The following is a 14,244-nucleotide window of genomic DNA, read 5'->3' as shown; positions in this document are numbered from 1 at the left end:
GCATCACAAAAAGTTTCAGAGGTTCACAACCTACAAGCTTCAATTATAGGATCACATATACTCTAAAGACTAATTAGAGAATTGATAAGATATGTATTCTATCATTGAAATTGGTTAATATTTATACTGTTTGGAAATATTTAATAATTTGTGAGCCTATCTTGAGATCTAATTAGTGAATTTTTTTGAGCTTATAGTCTTTTCTTTAAAACCTTTAATTTTCTTCTTCCCTTCCTACCCTTACCTTAAAAACCAAATGCCTTCATTAAATTTTGATTTTCACATTACATTTTAGTAGTTTTAGATTATCTAATTAATTGTGATTTGTGAAATATATCACAGCATATTCCAGAAAGGAAAAAAATAAAAGTAAAAAAAGCTTGTACACCTATCTCATAATTTTTTTCTCTATACTTTCTTCATTTATGGACCATAGTGAATCATCCAATCAAGGACCCAATTTGACTTAATAAAATTCTATAGATCAACTCTATAATGACCTTCAGGCGGAATTTCATTCTGAATTAAACCAAGGCTATGCCCAACTAAAAAACATCAGCTTGAATCACCTACTTCCTACAACTTAACACAATAACCAAAATCCTATCCCTTTAGGAAGTCCAAGATCACGCCAAGGTTTCTTATTCACACCACAACATAAGAGCCTTAGAAGATCCATAATGAAGTAGAGTCCACAATGACACATTTGATAATGATCCTAATGATGAAATAGAAAACATGGGTGGGAATCACCCATTCATGGAAGAATAAAGGCAAGGTTACCATAAGCAACCAAACCATAATCATTGGCACTTTGGTCAGCCTATGAGGAATGCAACTTTGAGACATTTGCAGGGGGCACATGATCAGTCAAGCAATATAACATGATCATTCAAGCAATATAACAAAGGTTAAAGTAGATTCCCCTAGTTATGATGGATGGTTAGATCCTAACAATTTCCTTGATTGGTTAGTTGATCTTGAGGATTACTTTGAATAGTATGAAATGTTACACTCCATGCATTCACTTCACCAAAAAGAAGCTTGCTGGTTATGCGAAACGGTATTGGCAAAGTGTTCAATCTAACCTAGAGTGTTTAGGTGAGGAATCAATCATACTTTGGGATGAAATGAAACAAAGTTGAGAGAGAAATAGCTTCCTACATATTCCTAGACCAATGGATTAATGTTAGGCAAATATCCTCTAAGGTGACAAGCTGCTTAGTTCACTTTGAGGAACTTCATTTGAGATACAATGTGAGGTAGAAATCTTGAGTAGCTATGACAAAATTCATCAATAGATTGAGAAAAGAAATTAAAAGAGAGGTAAACCTTCATTCTGCTAAAACTTTAGCAGAAGCCTATCACAAGGTTTTAGAGGTTGAGAGATATCTTAGGACTCCAAATGAGAGCTGTATGACTTTTCAAGCCAAGAAGTTCTATCATTCTTGAGTTTTATCTCATAATACGATAAGAAACAACATGAGAGCTACTAGTGGTGTTAAAACTAGTCAATTTTCTCCATGTGGCAGCAACAACTAGTCAAGGAGTGACCATTAATAGAGATGGAAGGTCAATCTCAAGTAATCATTGGTCTAATGATTCTAGCATAGGGTGTCAGCATTGTCATGATAAGAGACATGTCAAGTCATGTACTTAGAATTCACAAGAAAATTAAGATAGTGAGCAAGGAGAAGATGAAGAAGTGCTAATGATGACACCTTCATTAGTGTTATAAGATGTATTTTATCTACTCCAGGAATGACAACAGTGGAAATGCACCTGTATTTTTCACATTTATATCAAATGTAGGGATTAAATTTCCAAGCCCATTATTAATAGTGGCAGCTCTATGAATGTGATTTCTAAAAATACTGTTGTTAGGACAAAACTTCAAGTTGAACCACACCTCTATCCCTATAGAGTAGCTTGGGTAAACAAAACTTCATTGTTTATGTCCAAAAGATGTTTAGGAGACTACTTTAATTGAATTTGGTGTGATGTCCTCCCCTAAACATAACTCAAATTCTCTCAAGTTGCCTTGGTTATATGACCTTAGCGTCTCCCATTATTATAGGAAAAACACTCACCTTATTTCTTTTAGAGGATTGGGGAATTTAGTCAGAGGCATGACTCTTTGGCCAATTGTTTGTCTCACTTTATTGTGAATTGTGTGGCAAGAGAGAAACACAAGGATTTTTTAGGAGAAATGAAGATCGGAAGAGATGTGGTGGGATTTGCTTCACTTCTACTCTTCTCTTTGGGCCTCCTATACTACTGCTCTTAGAGGAGTTCCACTTAACGTTATTCAATTCAATTGGCTTTCGGTTTGTAACTCAAAAGTTTGAGATAGTTGGGGTTAGCCTTCGTGTATAGTTTTTGTATAGCGTGGTGTAAGTATTACTTTGATCAAGTTTTGTACTTTCAATGAAGGACTTCTCATCCTTCTCTTGTACTTTTATTATCATTAATAAATTTTTGTTTCTCATCAAAAAAAGAACGCATTATCATATTCAATGAAGCATCCTAGTATAGAAGTAAAAAAGTCCTATGAAGACATCATGGCTTTGCTAATAAAGTTATATATTAAATTTCTCAACAAAAGAAAAGGAAAAAAGAAGAAAGTAAAGGGGGGAAAGAAAAAAAGGCATCAATATAGAAACATATGATCCATCAAATGAGACAACAATAGCATCCATTCAAAAATTAGTTTAGACACTGAATGGACCAAATTTCAACCTAATGTTGAAATTTAGAAGCCCAAAACCATAGTTGCAACCTCAAATGATATAAAATCCTTCACAGCACATCTTAATATTATATAAAGCGTACCTTTTCTTTCTGATGACTGCCAATGAGGAGAAGATTCCCTTCCATGTTTATGCTTGTTATGACAACCTGGGACATAGTAAAAATTTACATCTTATGCCACAAATTAAGAATGAAAAAAAAAAAGACATTAATAACTTAATAAAACAAGGCTGATCAGTTCATAGATACAAAATGCTTATATACTGTAGTTCTATAGAAGAAGGTTGAGGTTTGCTACAGAATGTGCTGGTTTTCTTAAATATAAGAATCACTCAGCAAATGTACTTATTTGCCTCCAAGGAAAGTAGTGGATGATAGGAGGCTGCATGAGAAGTACAATGTCCGATGAGACAAGTTTACACTAACCAGCATCTGGAGGTTATAAGATGAATTTTAGAGGGAGAAAAGAAAAAGAGAAGGAAAAAAAAAAGAAAAAAAAGAAAAAGAAAGAAAGGTTAGAAAGACCAACAAATGAGGAAGAAATGCAACAGCACCAGAAGTCACTTTCTTTTTCCCTCTAGGTTTCATGAAGGGAGAGTTCTTTTTCCAGGCCGCATGTTTCAGAAACCAGTTCCTTAGCAGTGTTATTTTCAATATTGCTCTCATTTTTCTTCATTCTTAGGTTATGTTTGGTTTCCAAAAAGTACTAAGGAAAGAAAAAAAAGCTAAGGAAAATGATTTTCTCATGTTTGGTTATACTATTGAAAATATAAAAGAAAATCAAATACAATTAAAATTAGTTAGAAACTTATAAATTTTCAAATTATTTAATCTTTATATCAAGAAGTTAAAATTAGTGAAATGAGTTTGAAGTAGTAGATAAAAATAATCTATTGATTTTAAATTTAACTTTTATTTACTTCACTTTTTCTTTCGGTCTATTTTTCCTCTCTATTTTCTTTTCCTTGCATTTTCATTCAAATTTTCTAGGAACCAAACATTGCCTTAATCTCTATCTAAATCAGATAAGAGATAGATTGCCTTGAGTGACCGATAAGCACCGAAATAGATATCAAAACCTAAGAGTTCTGTGTTTCTTTGCCAAGACAAAAAGGTGAGAGAGATTTCGAGGCAAAACATATTTGACACATAAAATTAAAGAAATAAAGAGTGTATATCCAGTAATGAGGGTAATGGCTAAGTGTATATGCAGTGAACATGCATCTTCAAACTTCACCTAACTCATAACTCAAACAATAATGAACAAATACATTGTCAATGTAAAGTAACAATTATTAGTCAAAGCAAATTTATGAAAATAAATACTTGGCTGCTTTGACTTCAATCATCCAAATAAAAATTATATTTAGATTAATTACTAAAAATAAAATTTAAAATAAAAATTTTGTTTATATGAAAACTAAAACTTATTTTGATGGTTTCTTTGCATTCCTTTTTCTACATCTCAAATAGACAAGTTTGCATTTATTTTCATGTCTTATATATTCTATTTACACGCTTTGTTGGGTGAAAATTAGTTGTAAAAATTAAATTAATTCTTTTTAAAGCTTTTTATCTCATATTAAAAGATTAAATTGAGAAAAAAATTATTAATAAAAATGATTTTATCATGTTTGATTTATTTTAAAAAATATAAAAAAAAATATTTTTATTTTAAAATTAATCAAATATAAAACTAATCAAACTCTTATCATTTTTATTTTCCTCAATTTTTGTTTCAAATTTTATAAAAACTAAAAAAAAAAAAGTATCTATGATCTAATTAATATCAAATCTATTTTTATTTTTATACATTATACTTCAATAATCTTAATTCTCATTCAAACAAACCCTTAAATTTTATTGGTGATTCTAAAAGTTATCTCCTCATAAGGTTCTTATTTGTGATGGGATTGTACAGATGACAATTGAGATAACAGATGTTGAGGATGCAAGAACATGGAAAGGTAATATAGAGAAAATCTTTATTGACATCATGGTAAATGAAGTTAATAAAGGTAACATGCATAGTGGTATATTTAGTACCAACACACGGAGAAGGATCTTATTTGAGGTCAATAGTCAAGGGAAAAGAAATTTCAATTTGATGCAGCTTAAACAAAAGTTTAATAGACTACGTGCAATGCACCGTGAGTTCTCTAATCTTTTAAAGCATATTGGATTTGGTTGGGATGCTAAAACTAAAACGGTGCATGCTCTAGAAGAAACCTGGCAAAATTACATTCGGGTAAAAACAACTTTTAAACTAATTACTTTTTAATTTAAATATTTGGTATACACTAAGAGTGAGGTTTTTTTTCCTCTATTAGGCACGCCCAAATGCAAAAAGATTCCGCTCAAAGGGATGCCCAAACTACAACTTGCTAGGATTGATCTTTAATCCATCAACAGCAACCAGTGCCCTCCATTACTCTTCCACCCAAGATCCACCAAACACCGGTGGTTAGGATGAGATGGATGACAATTTGGAACATGGTGGAGTGCATGTGGATGTAGATACTGAGATCCCTGATAATCCTCTACAACCAGAGATGGTAGGAGGAGTGACCACCCATTCTGGAAAGCGTGCAACTGATTCTCTATTTGAACGTAGAGGTAAGAAAGAGTCCAGATTAAGTCAAATGGGAGATACTTTGAAAGCTTGGGCTGAAGCATCAAAGGCTAGAACAGAAACATCTTGAGCTAGAACTGAAGCATTGTTGGCTAGAGTGGAAGATATAAGAATGGAACTAGTAGTGAAGCTACTAGTGTAGGTACTAATGATTTTAGCATAACAAGGTACATGGCAACCTTACAAACCATTGAATTGCTGGATAATGACAAATATTTAAAAGTTGTTGAGAAATTCACAACACCGAAGTGGAGAAAGATATTTATGAATATGTCTGATGAGAGGAAAAGGGCATGGCTTGATAGGCTTTAAATGTGAATGTTTGGATAAATAACTATTATGATGACATTGTAATATGTACTATTTCTCTTTTGGTTAGAATCTTTTACCATGCTCTTTAGCTTGTCATTGTATGGATGTTATTTATGGTTATGAAACTTATATTATATCTACTTTAATGTTCATTTCGTGTTGTTTTATATTGTGAGTTAATTTGTTCAGTGTAGTAACCAGTGGATGATAATAGCACAAGCAGTGGTTCACCATATGAGTCAACTTCATCTTTTGAAGAGGACGATGATTTAGATGAAATTTTTACTGCTCACATAATGAATGAGTATGAGGAAATATTTTTATGCAAGACACCTCAAAGGACATCAATATTAAGTGGTGCACAATTTGTAAGAGGTATGATAGAAGGTCATCCTCAGACATGCTATGAACTATTTCAAATGGATAAAGAAACATTTATGAACCTTTGTGATCATCTTAAGAGACATGAAAACTTACAGGATACATGATTAGTCACAATTGAAGAGACAGTTGCTATGTTCTTACTAATCGTAGGACATAATGTGAAAATAAGGGTTGTAGCAGACCGTTTTCAACACTCCACAGATACTGCCACTTGATACTTTAAAGAAGTTAGACATGCATTATGCCGAGTGGGGAAAATTCTCATACGTCCTAACAATATGGCCAATGAGGTATCTTCATATGTTGCTAGTAATCCTAAATATTTTCCATGGTTTAAGGTAAGAGTTTATAAAAAAATATTTATAAATGTGAATTTTATGTACATAAATAGTTTTCATGACCATTGTTTAATTTATTTCCTTAATAATAATAAATGTTTGTTGTTGTAGGACTGCATTGGTGCAATTGATGGCACTTGTATTAGTGCATGGGTCCCATCTGATGGACAAACCAATTTTAGGGGTAGAAAAACAGTTATAACACAAAATGTTGTGCGCATGTGATTTTGACATGATGTTTACATTTGTTAATATTGGTTGGGAAGGAATAGCCAACGATGTGCGTGTCTTTTTGGATGCATTGACTTGACCAAAAGTCAATTTTCCTTGGCCACGTGAAGGAAAATATTATTTAGTTGATTCTGGTTATCCTTGTATATCTGGATTTTTGCCACCGTATCAAAGTGAGCGATATCATTTACAAGAATATCGAGGTAGACGTAATCAACCTATCAGGTATAAAGAACTTTTTAATTATAGGCATTCATCTCTTTGGAATATTATTGAAAGATGTTTTGGTGTTTTGAAGACTTGATTTCCAATATTAAGGATGATACCTTGTTATAAGCCAAGTAGGCAACCATCAATTGTTGTTGCATGTCGTACCCTTCATAATTGGATTCATCTATCAACCTGGAATGATCAGTTGTTTAGAGAATATGAGGTAGAAGACCTTTCAGTCCAAGGTGAAGAAGAGAGCACAAGTAGCACAAACCATTCAATTGATTTATCAGATGAGAGTACAGCAGCTATGGCAACTTGTAGAGATCAAATTGCTCAAGTGATGTGGGCAAATTATATCAATGTCAATCCATGACTTATCCTATTTTTAATTTTAAATATTTGTCAATACTTCAATGTTTTATTAGAATTTATATATATTTGTTAACTTAACTAGTTCTCATTAGTGTTATGTGATGTTTGTTGTAATTTCTAATGATTAAATATTGCTTATATGTCTGTTTCTTTGAATTCGTCAATTCCTTAGTATTCCAACATCAGAAGGGAGGGAACAAAATGGTAAGGACCTTGAAGGTCTTTGTGGAGAGGAAGACCTTCTGGGTCAGGTTAGAGGGTGAGGTCGGAGGAAAATGGTGTTCGATAACAGAGCACAATAAAGGCTCTGTTTTCGTCTTAGGCTTTGAGAAGGAGGAGGTTAGTTGATTGATAAAACAGTTGACAAAAGCCATTGAGATGAAGATTTTTATGGGTTTCAACAGAAAATTTAGAGGAAATACCAGAGTACATCTACTGGAGGTTTGCTTCAATGTTCATGGCAGGTTTATAAGATTATCAGAGTTCACCTCCAACAGGAAGTCAACCTTTTTGGTAATACCTGAGGAAGATAATGGCAGGGGATGGGAACTTTTAAAGTCTGCGTTGTATTCAATGTTGGTGGTCCCCTCCTCGAGTTTTGATGAAAAGGGAAGGCAGAGCAAGGAATGAAGGATTTTGCACAAAAATACGGGTCCCTTGCAACGGTCCTATGCGAATGTAGTCAAAGACGAAGGTCCGAGGAAAGGCGGCCTTGTTCCAGTTGGGAGATGGGTGAGGGTAGTGGTGTGTGAATGTCAAGATGGTGTTGTTAACTGGGCTGAGGTCAGCCAGGCCATGGCGAGAAGGCTAGGGCACAAAGGCGTGGTGACAATCGTCCCATTCACCGGAGGAAATGGATTGTTTTTTGTAGAAACCTTAGAGGAAGCTTTATCACTACACGATTCAAGGTTCATCAGGATTAAGGGCGGAATTACAGTCTTGATGAGAAGATGGACGCCAAAGGAAAATTCAGAAGTAGAGGGAAATTAAAGGAAGGTTGGATAGATTTAAGGGGTTTACCATTTCATTTATGGTTTGAGGTTCACTTGAAGAAAATTATGGAGCAGTAGGGGACGGTGACAAAGATCAATTGGCAAACATTGAAACTTTTTTATGTAAGCAAAGAGAGGGTGAAAGTGGTAATGAAAGAATGATCAGTTCTCCCGACTTTGATTGAGGTGTTAGATGGGGGTTGGGACTTCACAGTTTCAGTCGCAGTAGCCGTGAAGGAAGACGGTAGGCAGGTTAGAGAGATGGGTGAGTCAACTAGGCAATTGGCTGAGGCTCACATGGAGACAATTGGCAGAAAGAGGGAAGAGGAAGGTAGATTAATGACTGGAAAGGGGTCCTCTGTTGGGGCAGTTGGCAGAACAATGGAGTGGAGAGGTGGTCAAAAGGCTGAGAACGCTCCTGGGAGGACACATGGAAAGAACAGGACGTCAGTGGGAAACAGCTGGTCCCAACCTCCACTGCATTCGAATTCAAAAAGGCAGAGAGTTGGATCTGCTGGGCCAAAGCAGGCTGGAGGGGTTAAAGCCCAGTCAACCCTCCAGGATGGGTTTTGGGCCTCCAAATATATGACAAGAGCCCATCCTTTTAGTAAGCCCAACCCACAATCTGAAATTGACGTGGGATGGAAGAGGGAAGTCCATGGGAAAGGCCTGATTCAATTGTTGGGCCAAGAGATGGGAGACAATCAAGACAGATATTAGAAGGGCCCTTTTCACAGAGCTTTTCTCTCTGCAAAGGGGAAAGTGAAGACAGGCCACGAGGATCCTGAAAATCAACAGAGGGGCTCCGCGATGAAGTGCGGTTCAAGGAAGTTGTGGAATGCTCTGTTTCCATCAAGCTCTGTATGCCGACAAAGGGATCGAAGCCGAAGCGAGCCACTCACGACTGAGAGATCAAAGCCAGTCAATGATACTCTGCCATTGGAAGACGTCCCCGAAGCGGGAACACAGTTGGTTCAAGGGTGTTCCAAGGAAGGAACGACGCCGACGAAGGAAAACGCGGAGCAAAGGAATCTTCTTAGGGCTCCTTTTCAATCAAAAGGGAAGGAGAAAATGCGCAATACTGCTAAATGAGGAGACGGAGCAGGTTTTAAGGGTTTTGTGGGTTGTTCTCATAGTGGATATTCAGTCACAGATCATCATTCTTATCCCGCAACAAAGGGCTCAACTTTGAAGGGTACTATGGAATGACGGAAGTGGAAATTTTCGAGGTATCTTCTCATCATTTTTCTCAGCCTTCTCTGCCTTTTCATTCTCCTTTCTCTGGCGTGGCTCCTCCACACCCGAGTTATTCTACTATCGATCTCTCCATTCCAGCCTTTCAATCCCAGTTTCCTACGAAAAATCGAGTGTTACATGAAATTTTTTCAAAAAAAGATGACGTCGGGACTTATCGTCTTGGGTTTGTTGGCATTCCTAACCGTGATGATGCGGTGCCCTAGTTGGCTAGATTGAATCTTTTGTCTAAAAGCTTTAATTATGATAAGACCATACCCAGCTCACCTCATGGGGCCCCTATTTTGGGTACAATTAGCCAGGGAGACACTAAGTTCTCCTAGATGGGTGGGTTCCAAATTGAAGGTCTTTCCCCTAGCAAAATGGCTAAAGTTTGTGAGGTCTTAAGCTCCTTGGATATTAAGGTGTATTCAAGGCGAAAGAATAGAATTGCCACAGACATTTGAGTTCTGTTGACGTTGGTTAGGAGGTATAGGGTCAATGAGGTGTTTTTATGAAGATCATAAGTTGGAATATCAGGGGGTTGGGATCTAAGAAAAAGAGAAGGGTGGTTAAGGATTTTTTGCGCCTTCAGAATCCAGATGTAAAGATGTTTCAGGAAACAAAAAGAGAGGTGTGCGACAGAAGGTTTGTAAGAAGTGTCTGGTCGGTTAGGAATAAGGAGTGGGCTGCTCTCCCGGCGTGCGGGGCTTCAGCAGGGATTTTAATCATTTGAGACTCAAAGAAAATGAGCAGTGAGGACCTAGTAATTGGATCTTTTTCTGTCTCAGTCAAGTTCTTGTTGGATGGATGTGGACCTTTGTGGTTGTCCGCAGTTTATGGTCCAAACAGTCCCTTAACTAGGAAGGATTTTTGGGTGGAGCTATTAGACCTTTTTGGCCTTACTTTTCCTTCATTTGTGTGTGGGAGGTGACTTCAATGTTATAAGGAAAAGATCAGAAAAACTAGGAGGCTCTAGATTCACTTTTAGCATGAGGGATTTTGATGACTTTATAAGAGAATGTGAATTACATGATCCCCCATTACAAAATGCCTCTTTTACTTGGTCAAATATCCAAGAGTCACCAGTGTGTAAGAGATTGGATCGGTTTCTCTATTCAAATGAGTGGGAGTTTTCATTCCCTTAAAGCCTTCAAGAAGTTCTTCCTAGATGGACATCGGATCATTGGCCGATTGTATTGGATACCAATCCTTTCAAGTGGGGTCCAACACCTTTTAGGTTTGAGAATATGTGGTTGCAACATCATAGTTTCAAAGAGTGTTTTAGCAGTTGGTAGAGAGAATTTGAAGGAAATGGTTGGGAAGGTCGCAAGTTCATGAGGAAGTTACAATTCGTTAAGGCAAAATTGAAAGATTGGAATAAGAATACTTTTGGAATGCTTAAGGAAAGGAAAAAAATCATCTTGGATGAAATAGCTAACATTGATGCCAATGAACAAGAAGGGGCTCTCTCTTCTGATCTCGCTGTTCAAAGAGCTGTAAGAAAAGGGGGAGCTAGAGGAAATAATTATGAGGGAAGAAATTCATTGGAGACAAAAAGTTAAGGTAAAATGGGTTAAAGACGGGGATTGCAACTCAAAGCTGTTTCACAAAGTGGCTAACGGGAGACGAAACAGGAATTTCATCAAATTCTTGGAGAATGAAAGTGGTTAGGTGTTGGACAATTCCGAGAGCATCACAGAGGAGATATTACTTTATTTCAAAAAGCTATACTCGAGTCCTCCAGGTGAGTCTTGGAGAGTAGAAGGTATTGATTGGTCCCCTATATCAGAAGAGAGTGCTTCTAAGCTGGATTCCCCTTTCTCCGAAGTAGAGATCTATAATGCCATCTTTCAGTTAGATAGGGATAAGGCGTCGGGGCCTGATGGTTTCACCACAGCAGTGTTTCAAGATTGTTGGGATGTGATCAAGGATGACTTAGTGAGGGTGTTTGCAAAGTTTCACAATAACGGGATTATTAATCAAAACACCAATGTCTCCTTCATAGTTCTTTTGCCCAAAAAGAGTCAGTTAAAGAAGATTACGGATTTTAGACCTATCAGCCTGATCACTTGTCTCTATAAGGTAATAGCAAAAGTCTTGTCAGGGCGATTAAGAGGAGTACTACAGGAGACCATCCACTCCACTCAAGGTGCTTTTGTTAAAGGGAGACAAATTCTGGATGCAGTTCTTATAGCTAATGGGATTGTGGACGAGAAAAGGTGATCAGGGGAGAAAAGAGTTGTATTCAAGATAGACTTTGAAAAGGCTTATGACCATGTTAAATGGGATTTTTTGGATCATGTGTTGGAGAAGAAGGGATTTAGTTCTAAATGGAGGAAATGGATGAGAGGTTGTCTGTCGTCGGTCTCTTATGCTATTCTAGTGAATGGTAATGCTAAAGGGTGGGTCAAGGCATCTAGAGGATTAAGGCAAGGTGACCCTTTATCCCCTTTCCTGTTCACTATTGTTGCAGATGTGTTGAGTAGAATGTTGTTGAAAGCTGAGGAAAGAAGTTTGCTGGAGGGCTTCAGGGTAGGTAGAAATGGGTGTAGGGTGTCCCATTTGCAATTCGCAGACGATACCATCCTCTTTGCTAGCTCTAGTGAGGAAGAATTGCAAACTCTTAAGAGTTTATTGTTAGTGTTTGGTCAAGTTTCTAGGCTTAAAGTCAATCTTGACAAGAGTAATCTTTTTGGCATCAACCTTGATCAGAATCATCTCTCTAGGTTAGCCTTGTTGCTTGACTGCAAGGCTTCAGATTGGCCTATACTTTATCTGGGTCTTCCTTTGGGAGGGAATCCAACTGCTTGTGGATTCTGGGATCCAGTGATTGAGAGAATCTCTAGGAGATTAGACGGGTGGCAAAAGGCTTACTTATCTTTTGGCGGTAGGATAACTCTCCTACACTCATGCCTATCCCATATCCCTAGCTACTTTCTTTCTCTGTTTAAGATTCCTGCTTCAGTGGCTGCAAAAGTTGAAAGGATGCAAAGGGACTTTCTTTGGTCAGGGGTTGGGGAAGGTAAAAGAGACCATCTTGTTAGTTGGGATGCAGTGTGTAAGCCGAGGGTAAAAGGGGGTTTGGGGATTGGGAAGATTTCTTTAAGGAATCACGCTCTTTTAGGGAAATGGTTGTGAAGGTATCCTAGGGAGAGTACAACTCTGTGGCATCAGGTCATCTTAGCATCTACGGGACACACTCAAATGGTTAGGATGCCAACACTTTAGTCAAGTGGTCACATCGTTGTCCTTGGAAGGCCATTGCACAAGTCTTTCAGGATTTTTCCAAGTATACTCGGTTTGTCGTAGGAGATGGGGAAAAAATTCGTTTTTGGGAAGATTTGTGGTGGGGGGGACCAAATCTTCAAAGACCAATATCCAAGACTATTTAGAATAGTAACAGATAAAAATATTCCTATATCTTCAATTCTCGGTTCGGCTCGCCCTTTCTCATGGAACTTTAATTTTCGTCGTAATCCAACCGATTATGAGATAGAAGATCTAGAACGCCTCATGCGCTCTCTTGATTGTATGAATTTATCCACCTCCGCTTCAGATGCGAGATCTTAGTCCTTATTGTCTTCAAGACTGTTCACAGTCAAGTCTTTCTTTACAGCCTTGTCCCAAATGCCTAATTCATCTCCTTTTTTCCCCACTAAGTTTGTATGGAAATCTCAAGTCCCCTTCAAAGTTAAGGCCTTTGTCTGGCTTGTGGCACACAAGAAGGTAAATATCAATGACTTGCTACAATTAAGGAGACCCCACAAAGCTCTTAGCCCTGACATTTGTAAGTTGTGTATGGAGCAAGGAGAATCAGCAGATCATCTCTTCCTTCATTGTTCTGTGACGTTGGGGTTGTGGCACAGACTATTTCAGCTAGCCAAGATGGATTGGGTTCCTCCAAAAAGCATTTCAGACATGATGTTCATCAATTATAAAGATTTTGGCAAGTCCAAGAGAGGGTTGGTTTTGTGACAAAATGCGCGCATAGCTTTAATTTGGGTTGTGTGGCGGGAAAGAAATGTTAGGATATTTGAGGACAAAGCTAGGAATTCAGAGAATCTTTGGGATTCCATTCATTTCCTCGCTTCATTTTGGGTTTTTTGCTCAGCGGGTTTTAAGGGCATTCCCCTTAACGTTTTACAACTAGATTGGCTAGCAATGTATAGTTCCAATGGGACAGTGTAGTGTCATGTTATTTTTTTGTGTTGTTTAGTTTTACTTTTGGCAAGAGGATTTCTCATCCTCCTTATGTACTATTTTTTTCTATCAATATATTCTGTCAAAATATTGTGTGAATGGCCGAATACCTTGGCCTTGAGTTTTGTATATTATATATAGACTTTACAAGGATGCTATACATGGAAAGCAAATAAAAACAAATAAATTCCCGCATGATTCTAGCCCTATACACGTAAACTATAATCTGTCAAATAATATATGCTAACTGTACAAAATAATAAATGGAGAAATAAGGAAACAATTGTGGGCTAAAATAAGGAAAGAAGTGTGGGCTAAAATAAGGAAAGAAGAAGTGTGGAGAGCAAGTTGTCCTTTGACAGCCCCCCTCAAATTGATGCAGGTTAATCAACAAGCATCAATTTGCTACTTAGCAAGCAATGTCGATGACGAGGGAGAGCCTTGGTGAAGATATCAGCAACTTGTAAGTCAATGGAAATATGTGGAAGAGTGATAACACGAGCTTCAAAGGTTGCACGGATAGAGTGACAGTCCACTTCAATATGCTTTGTGCGCTCATGATAGACAGGATTGGCCGTGATCT

General features: G+C 37.2%; 1 protein-coding gene across 6 annotated transcripts in view; it reads right to left on the bottom strand.

Annotated features, from left to right (window-relative positions):
• Positions 1-14,244, bottom strand: part of LOC100251978 (pyridoxal kinase) — a 60,896-nt gene that overhangs the window by 20,637 nt on the left and 26,015 nt on the right. For all 6 annotated transcript variants that reach the window (XM_010662033.3, XM_010662034.3, XM_010662035.3 and 3 more), the window contains one exon: positions 2,833-2,898. In XM_010662033.3, coding sequence (XP_010660335.1) covers positions 2,833-2,898 — 66 coding nt within the window. The remainder of the gene's footprint in view (positions 1-2,832; positions 2,899-14,244) is intronic.

This window comes from Vitis vinifera, chromosome 14 (genome assembly GCF_030704535.1).
Source record: "Vitis vinifera cultivar Pinot Noir 40024 chromosome 14, ASM3070453v1".
Taxonomy (NCBI): Eukaryota; Viridiplantae; Streptophyta; class Magnoliopsida; order Vitales; family Vitaceae; genus Vitis; species Vitis vinifera.
Note: the sequence above shows the minus strand (reverse complement) of the source record. Positions and strands in the feature narration are given on the sequence as shown.